This window comes from Aureococcus anophagefferens (assembly GCF_000186865.1).
Source record: "Aureococcus anophagefferens unplaced genomic scaffold AURANscaffold_17, whole genome shotgun sequence".
Taxonomy (NCBI): Eukaryota; class Pelagophyceae; order Pelagomonadales; family Pelagomonadaceae; genus Aureococcus; species Aureococcus anophagefferens.
The window spans coordinates 178,147-187,352 of record NW_008705577.1 but is presented as its reverse complement, the minus strand read 5'-3'; the positions used below and the strand labels follow the sequence as shown (position 1 = coordinate 187,352).

General features: G+C 70.0%; 2 protein-coding genes across 2 annotated transcripts; one reads left to right on the top strand and one right to left on the bottom strand.

Moving 5' to 3' along the window:
• Positions 1 to 895: 895 nt before the first annotated feature.
• On the top strand, positions 896 to 1,207 carry AURANDRAFT_14899 (hypothetical protein; the record flags this gene model as incomplete). Its single annotated transcript, XM_009040948.1, has 1 exon — positions 896 to 1,207. A coding segment is annotated over one exon (312 nt), but the record flags the coding sequence as incomplete, so codon positions are not given.
• Positions 1,208 to 4,493: 3,286 nt separating this feature from the next.
• AURANDRAFT_65797 (hypothetical protein) lies at positions 4,494 to 5,996 on the bottom strand (the record flags this gene model as incomplete). Its single annotated transcript, XM_009040818.1, has 1 exon — positions 4,494 to 5,996. The coding sequence occupies one exon, from the start codon at positions 5,994 to 5,996 to the stop codon at positions 4,494 to 4,496; it is 1,503 nt and encodes a 500-aa protein (XP_009039066.1).
• Between the last annotated feature and the right edge of the window lie 3,210 nt (positions 5,997 to 9,206).

Below are 9,206 nucleotides of genomic sequence, written 5' to 3'. Positions count from 1 at the left end.
GAACCAATGCGTCGCGTCGGGCGACGGCACCGTCGTGCCCGCGGCGTCGACGAGGTCGAGGCGCGACACCGAGACGTTGCACGCCGTGTAGACGGACCCGTACTGCGCGCGCCAGCGCCGGAGCCGGGCGCCGGACGCGACGGCCTCGTCGCTGTCCCAGACGGCCCCGAACATGTACTGGTAGTCCTCGCCGGCCCAGGCCGTCGCGTCGCACGCCGCGGCGTCGTCGTCGGTCGTGGAAGCCGGCGCCGCGCCGTCGTCGCCGTCGGGCAGCACCGTGGGCACGGCGTCCATGCCCGCGCCGACGGACACGGCGACGCGGCCGACCTCCGACATCTCCTCCCAGGGCCACTGGGACGTGAGCTGCGCGCGCCGCATGACGCCGATGCTGCCCACGCAGCCCAGGAAGAGGAGCGCGGGCCCGAGGGTGCGCTTGACGTTCCGGGCGCGCACCGGCGCCTCGTCGCGCTCGAAGAGGGGCTCGACGTCCCCCTCCCACGCGCCGGCGAGGCCCGTGGAGGAGGTGGGCTGCGCCATGCTGGCCCGGTTTTGGCGTATGCTAAAGTCGACACCGTGCTTCCTTGGCCTTCACCTTTGACCCCGGGTTGCTTGGGCATGTTTTGAGCAGTGGTCTCTGACCCGAGCCTCGCTTTGTGCCTCCGCCCACGCACCGCTGACCGTCCGCAGCGCATCGACGCCGCGCGCCTGACCTTCGAGTCGCGGCCGATCGAGCGCGCGTGGTCCGGGCATGGAGGCGTTGGTGGATGATGCTAGGCGCGCGATTGTGGCAAACGACGAAGCCGCGCTGCGCGACGCGATACGCCGCGGCGCCGACGTGAACGGGATGGTACCTTGCGAAGACAGAAAAACGGGAGCGCGCGGCCTGTTCCCCTTGCTGCATCTCGCGGCGTCCGAAGCGCTTGCGGGGATGTGCGAAATTCTCTTGGCCGAAGGAGCAGACACAAACATTCAGTCCACAATAGACGGCGCTTTCTCACTCCATCACGCCGCTCAAATTTGCAGCACTGCCTGCGTGCGTCTTCTTCTGCGTGCGGGCACAGACGTGAACGCTCGAGAGCACAATTTCCTGACTCCTCTTCACTTTGCGTCTAGCAAAGGACGCGTTGATGCCGCCAAGCTCCTCATCGCCGCCGGCGCAAATCTGGAAGCGAGGGACCGACAGGGTACCACCCCGCTGCGTCTTGCCATCTTCAAAGGTCACCGCGAGTTCGCCCTGACGCTGCTGCGCGCCGGCGCGGCCATCAAAGGCTTACGCTCGGTGGAGATTAAGCCGAGTAACAGCGCCCTCCACGACTACATGATGGACATCATCGACACCGGCGGCTGGGATGCAAGAGTCGAGCGCCACCGCCGCCCGCTCATGAGCATCCTGTCGAACCTCGCGCTCCCGCACGACGCGCTCGTCGTCGTCCTCTCCTTCTGGTCCCCGCCGGGCGGCCGCTAAGCTCGGCCCATGTGCCTAGGGGGGATGGGGGGTCCTGTTTCGCGGGTGACAGCGCCGTCTGGCAGTCGATTCTGGCACTGCGCTTTAGGAGCAACCTTGGGGAAACTTTGGCCTGGTCAACCCGCATCGATCGCAATGGCAGCTAAAAAGAGGCCTCAAAAAGCGTCGCCAAAGACGGCGACAACGACAAAAGCGGCCACACCAGCGACACCGACAAAAACCGGCAACAAAGCGCTCGCCTACGCCAGCGCGATCTTCTGCGTCGTCTGCGGCGGGCTCACGCTCGCGCTGCGCGCGCTGCGCCTCGCGCGGAGCGCCGCACGAAGCGAGCCCCTGCCCGACCGCCTGCGCCGGAGCGATGCCGTGGGCCGGCGGCGGCGGCACGTGCCCTGCGCGTCGACGAGCTCCTGCGGCGCGCGCCAGTGCGACCGCGTCGTCATCGACGACTGGCTGCCCGCGGCGGAGGTCGACGCGCTCTTGCGGATCGCGAACGCCGGCATGGCCGCGGCGGGCGCGGACGCGTCGTCGGGCGGCCCGACGATCTTCGACATCAACAGCGGCTTCGTCATGGCGCCCGGCGCGCGCCTCGAGAACCTGTACCAGGGCCGGCGCGCGTCGCCGCCGCTCTTCGACCACGCGGACTACGCGCTGTACCGGTCCGTCATCCGCCGCCTCAAGGGCGAGGTGGAAGACGCCTTTTCCCGGGAACGCCCCCTATTTTTCACGGCGCCGACCTTCATCACGCGCCTGAGCGGCATGAACACGTCGTGGCAGCCGGCGGAGGCGCACGACGTCTACTTCCAGCCGCACGTCGACCGCGACAACACGGCGCACTACGAGTACAGCGGGTTGCTCTACCTCTCGGACTACGGCGTGGACTTCGCCGGCGGCTTGTTCTCCTTCGACGACGGCCTCGAGATCGAGCCGAAGCGGGGCCGCGTGTCCATGTTCGGCTCGGGCCCGGAGAACGAGCACGCGGTCGCGCCCGTCGTCGGCGGCGCGCGCTTCACGCTGAGCTTCTGGTTCACCTGCGACGAGAACTACCGCTTCGCCGACTTCCTCGACGGCAAGGCCCACGCGAGATTCGGCGAGGGGGAGCTGTAAATACGGGTGCAACGATGCTTCAAGTTGCCTTCGGAGAGCTCGAGCGTTTCGGCTGCCCCAGCATGGCTGCCCAACTCAGCGCGCTGACGATGAAGGATCCGAGTCCCCACGAGCTCATGGAGGCGGCTCGGGAGGAGATCGCGCGGGACTACGCCTTCGCCGTCGCCGAGGACGAGATCGACTCGCCGTCCCACTTCTGGATCAAGCCGGCCGTCGCCTACAAAAAGTACGTCGTCACGTCGAAGAAGCTCATGCTGCGCCGCGGCCGCGAGCTGAGCTCCGACGCCGTAGAATCCGGCGCGTCGATCCTCAAGCGCGGCGCGGTCGTCGAGAGCGACCACGAGTCCTGGGCCGTCCAGACGCCGGACCTGCGCGTGCACCTGATCCTGCCCAAGAAGGGCGGCGAGAGCGAGGGCTGGTAGTCTGGCAGTGTGCAGTTCGAGGCGGAGTATCGCGCATTGGCACGAATGTAGGTACGGCGGCTGGTGCTCCTTCAAGGGGCTGCTGCCCGTGAACGACGACGGCGCACCGCTTGAGCCGCCGGCGGTGCTCTCGTTGGAACACGCGCAGACGATCCAGAAGAACTTCGAGCGAGGCTTCAAACAGTGCGCCGTGCAGCGCGCGATCAAGGAGGTCCGCGCGGCGCATCCGGCGACGGCGGACTTCCGGGCGCACGTCGGCGAGGTGTGGATGAAGGTGCGGGGCCCGGCGATCGCGCGGCTGGGGTTCCCGCAGACCGTCGCGGGCTGGGACGCGTGGAACTCGCGGCCCCACGAGTACGACGAGGGCCGCGAGGGCGGTGCGCCCATGACGAAAGAGGAGAACGAGGGCCTCATGAAAAACCACAACCGCATCATCAAGCTCATGAGCGGCGCGGACCCGGCGTCCGCGGGCGCGGAGGACGAGCACGCGGACGACGGCAACCCGACGTCCTACGCGTTCCAGATGCCGAGCTTCGACTTCTAAGTCTCTTTTAATCGCGGCGGGCCGAGCTGGCGCCGCGCGGCCGCGTCGGCGACGTCCTGGTAGCCGGAGAGCGCGCCCGCGGTCCGGCTCCCGAGCGCGGTCAGCAGGCGCCGCACGGCGGACAGCGTCGACACCTCGCGCCACGCCGTCGGGTGCGTCCGCAGCTGGCGGCCCGCGCCCGTCGCCAGCTCGTCGACGTCCGCGGCGTCGAGGCGCACCGCGGGCGCGACAGGCAGGCGCTTGTAGAGCTTCCGTGCCTGGGACCAGGTCCCGTCGAGAATCACGACGTCCCGGGGCGTCCCGTCGAGCGCCGAGGCCGGGACGCTGTTGTCGCTGGGGAACAGCACTATTGCCTCGCCGGCCGCGATCGACGCGAGCATCTCCGCCTCCGCCGGCTGGCCCGCCAATCCGCCGACGACGAGGCGCGCGCGGTCCGGGTACGCGGCGAGCAGGAGCTTCGCCGTGTCGACGGCTAATAGGATTTCCTTGTGGTGCATGACCACGAAGAGGCGCCGCGCGGAGCCGAGGTCGCCGAGCGGCGCGCACCGGTCGCAGACGCAGTGCGCGCGCTGCAGCCAACACCGGCGGCAGTCGCCGTTCTTGGCGAAGCTGTCCATGCGCGCGCGCAGCCGCCGCGCGACGGCGACGCTCTCCCTCGCGGCGCCGTCGAGCGACTCGATGGGCACGCCGGGCAGCAGCGCGGCGTCGACCGCCCGCTCGAGCTCGTCGAGGGCCGGCGATGAGAACGTCGGCCGATGTCGCTGCAGCGCGCGGCCGCCGGCGACGAGCAGCAGCAGCAGCGCTCGACGCATCGTCGTTGTGAGCATCGTGGAGACTCGTCGATTCGCAGCTCTACTTGCTCGACGTGGCTTGCTCAATTGCAAGGTCGATTGCGCAACCCATAATATGCTCGCAGAATGCCTCTCAGTTCAACTCCAACTTCAACCACGCCTCGCTTTTACGGCAACGGCGGCGCCTGTCGCTTCGGCGTCGCCGTCCACGAGTCCCGGGGCGGCCGCGGGGGCCGGCTCGGCGTCCGCGTCGCGTCCGACGTCCACGTCGCGCTGTCCTTGAAGCCCGGGTGGTCCACGCGGAGCTCGTCCGCGAGCGCCCGGAGGAACGCGCGGTCGCTGCGGTGGAGGCCGAAGCTCTCGAAGGAGCTCAGCGTCGTCACGTCGACGCCCGTGCGCGCGGCGACGAGGAGGCCCTCGAGCACGCGGTCGTTGGCCGCGCTGAACGCGTCCGCGACGACGGCGTCGAGGTCCGCGGTCGCGCCGCCGACCGCCGCGCCCCGCGTCTGCATGCGCCGCCGCATGGCGCGCCAGCGCAGGCGGTCGCCCTCCGTGAGCGCGAGGGCGCTGTCGTCGTCGGCGACGACCCTCGGCGCGGTCACGGACCCGCGGCGCGCGCCGAACGCGCGGTGCCGCCGCCGCGTGCGCTCGCCGAAGACGACGCTGTTGAGGAAGGGGAAGACGAGGTCGTCGTCCTCGTCGCGGTCCTCGCCGGGGATGTGGTCCTCCGGCGGGGTCCGCGGCGCGCCCCGCGCGTCGCCGTCGCCCGCGACGACGACGCGCCGGTTGTCGACGAAGACGTCGTAGGCGCGCGTCTTGTCCGCGAGGACCTTCTCCGACGTGCAGGCGACGTAGGTCCGCCGCGCCGCGAGGTCGTCCAGGTCCGCGACGTTGACGAAGAGCAGCTCGTCCTCGGGCGCGGCGAGGAGCGACGCGACGCTCGGGTCGAGCGAGTGGGCCAGCAGGCCGCTCACGGCGTGGGCCCGCTCGCAGACGATGCCCACGGGCACCGGCGAATAGAAGAGGATGCGCCGCCGCAGCAGCACGGCCTTCCACAGCGTGAAGACGGACGCGCCGTAGAAGAACGCGAGGTTCCCCAGGCTGCCCCGCAGCACGCTCAGGTCGTCCTCGTCGTCGCGCGGCGCGGCGTCGAGGGCGAGGTCGCCGCTCCGGTACCGGGCCTCGAGGGCCGCGTAGACCGCGGGCCGGTCGCCCTCGGGCGCCGCGTTCAGAGCCTCCGCGGCGTCGCGGAGCCCGTTCGCGACGGCCGCCAACGCGCCGTGCTCCGTCGCCAGCGCGCCGACGCTGTGGTAGATGGCGCCGCGCGCGTCGCTCGCCGCGCGCCGCGCGCTGAAGACCGCGAGGCCGTAGAGGTCCCGCTGGCGGAAGAGCACGAAGTCCTCGTCGAGCTTGTCGACGCCGGACGGCATGGCCTTGAACTCGACGCCGTCGAGGAAGCCGGCCCGCCGCACGGCCGGCGGCGCGCTCGACGACGCGCAGGACCACGACACCTCGTTGCCGCGCCGGTTGTGGAAGTGCACGCCGAAGAGGCAGACGATGGCCTCGGCGGTGACCTTTGGCGCTGGTTGTGTGGGCGGCGCGTCCGGCGCGTCGCGCGGCGGGCTCGCGGAGAAGCTGTCGCGCGCGGCGGCGGAGAGACGCTCCCACATGTTCTTGTCTACTGCTGCTAGGGAGCGCGTCTACTGCTGCTGGGGCGCGGCGGCCATGCTGGTGCGGAGAGGCTGCCCCACCTGGGTTCATCGAGCCGGGCTCGTGAGCTGCTCGTGCAACCATCGAGGTCGGCAGTGATGAGGGGGGAAGCCCACTGGTTTTTGAGGTCCGTTGGGGAATGTTTCCCCCGCAACTTGAAGCCACATTTCGACGCCATTTGGGACGTTCTGCATCGTCCCTCTCTCTTTTAGGACCCGTATGGACGTCCCCAAGGACAAACACGCCGCCGCGCACCGGAGAAGCGCACGGGCGCGCGATTTTTACGAGGTCCGAAAACGGGGTCCCCGGCGGCTATCTGGGCGCCGACAGCGCGCGAACGTTTCGAGTACCATCTTGGCGCCGATGATTGTTCAGGACGCCGTCCAGGAGGTATGCGATGACGAATCGTCCAGCGAAGTGCAGCGACGGTGATCGGGCGACGCGAATGAGTCCTTGCAGCACCAAAACGCACCACTTCCGGGCTGAAACCAGCTCTGTTGCGTCCAGATCGCATCGCTGCACCGCTCTGACGCCTTCGGCGGCCCGTCACGTGTAGGGTACATGCTCGGGGACATCCCGCCCATCGTCCGGGGCCAGAACTATGTCGCGGTGCGCGCTCGCAAAAAACGCTCTCGTTTACGGCGTGAGCGCCCGACGGGTCCGTATGCGCTCTCCAGCCTCGAACCAGACCTCTGCGCGCATCAGCGCGCATTCGCACATCATAATAGCGTTCGTCGAACGTCTCCGGCGGCCGAAAGGAGGGCGCAGTGCGCTGCGAGCACCTCGAAGGCGTGCTGGGAGAGCACCCGAAAAGTAGCGACTTTGCGCCCGCATAGAAAACGAACGCGAGGGTGTCCATTGTCACGGCGCACAGTTCCGAAGAGAGGGCGTTCCCGGCTTTCAGACGCGCTATCCCGTGACAATGGACACGTCGAACGCCGCGCGCGCGTCAAACCTGAAGTAAGTCCGGCGACATTCCGGCGCTTGTCCCCTCCTTCGGCTAGGCTAGGAGAGGTTAACAGCTAGAGGGCCTACCCGGGGGGTTTGCGGCACCAGGCCTCGCGGCACTGGGACTCCAAGCCTAGCCGCGACCGCCACGGGCGGCCGGGCTGGCATCTAGCTCCGAGGGGCCAGGCGCGCGGGGGCTCACTCGCAGTCCGTGGACTCGCTTCGCGGCCCGCGCGGACATGCCATACTCAGGACGGGTCCGGTTTTCCATCCAGCATTGGCGCCGGACACGGCCAGAACGCACGAGGTTTCTAGACACCGCGCCGACGCCGCCGTCAGGGTCAGAGAGCTGAGTTCCCCCCGGCGCCCGCCTTTCACTTGAGCGGCCTTCTCGGTTCGCCGCCGCTCAGAGGGGATCTCCGCCCGATACGGTCCGTACGCAGCCGGGACCTCGTCCGCGACCTGGGACCGCCGTTGCGGCATCGTGCTCTGAGGAGCAGCTCGTTGACGATGCGGAACCGGATTGACACCGCCCCTTTGTCGACTACAGCCTTGTCCTTTGACACGAGGCTGGGAAGACGAGGCCACCGCACCCTCCGGGAAGAGCTTCCGGAGGACTGGGCGAAAACACGACGCTGAAAAACCCCGCCCCCGGGAAAACCCGACCGGGAGAAAAGCCGGAGGCTGGGAAAAGCGAAGTGCGAAAAAACCCTGGTGTTGTCCGAGTGCCAATCCAGCCCGTAACCACATTCGCAGCAGAGTCCTCGAGAGCAAACAGCGCCAGCCAGTCAGAGTGCCACGCCCCGGCGTCGTCCCAAGTGCCGCACCGGTCCGTGGGAAGAGAGCAAAGCCGCACAGGCGCCAGCCAACCAGAGTGTCACGCCTGAGCAGGTGCGAGCATTCGTTAAAACTCCAAAAAAAAAAAAGTCAGCGGCGTCCGGGCCGCCCCGCGCCCCCGCGCGCGAATCCGAGCGCCACAGACGCCGGAAAGGGTGTCGGAGCAGCCGCGCGTCGCCGCAGTGACGCTGAAGTCCTCGTCCCGGCGGCCGCCACCGTGTGGCAGCCCTATCGCGCTGCCGCCACCGACGGGCCGACGAGGGCTGCCCCGCGCGCACCGCAGGCCGCGGGCACCGCGCCGAGGCCGTGGCGGCCGCGACCGGGAGCCAGGGCCCGCCGCCCGGGGCGCGCGCAGCCCAGACGCCGAGCCATAACATCGGAAAAGCAAGCTTGTTCAATGCTGCTCGGCAGTGCCGAGCGGTTGAGGTCGTGATCACGACCGCGCCCATCAACGGCGGCAAAAACCACACCATGCCGGGCCTCCAGGACATCACGAACACCCCTCGAGGGTCGCTAGCACAGCGGAAGCGCCACTCCGTGAGCCCGCAGCCGCAGCGGCGGCTCTCGTTCGCGACGCCGAAGGTCGTCGATTCACCGGAAGAACACGACGACGCCCCCGCCGCGGCGGACGACCACGTGCGCGCGCCCGAACCCCGCGACTCCCCGCCGCCGCCCCCGTCGCCCGATGACACGCTGTCGTCGGGCGACGCGCGCACGCCCTCGTCGCCGGCGACGCGCGCGCGCGCGTCGCCGGCGAAGCCGCCGCCGCCGCCGCCGATCGTCGCGGAGATCGCGACGCCCTACCCGCCGCGGACGCCCCACGGCAAGGCGAGCGTGTCGTCCCTGACGCTCCGGCGGCGGCCCTTCGCCGTGCTCGGCCACTGCGCGGCCGCGGTCCGCGACGTCGTCGCGGCCGCGTTCCAGAACCCGCGGACGCTCCGCGACGCCTGCTCCGTTTTCGCCGCGGCCGCGGCCTGCGCCTGCGCGTCCCGCGAGGCGGCGCTCTGGCTCCGCTACGGCAGCTGGTTCGTCCTGCTCGGGATCCTGTCGAGCGTCGGCATCGGCGTCGGTTTGCAGACGGGCGCGCTCGTGCTCTTTCCGCACGTCGCGCGGCTCGCGCGCGCCGTCGAGGGCTGCGGCGGCTCCGTCGACGGCGTCGAGTACCGCGGCGACTCCTGGCGCCTGAGCCCGCTCGAGTTCGAGGACTGCGGCCGGCCCGCGGCGCCCTCCGCGGCGGCGCTGCTCCGCGCGACGTGGGCGTGCGGCGCGTGCGCGGGCCTCGGCGCGGCGCTGGGCGAGGTCGTGCCGTTCGCCGTGGCGCGGGCCTGCCGCGGCACGGGCCGGGACCCCCTCCGCGGCGCTCTTCGGGGGCGGGCCGGCCGCGG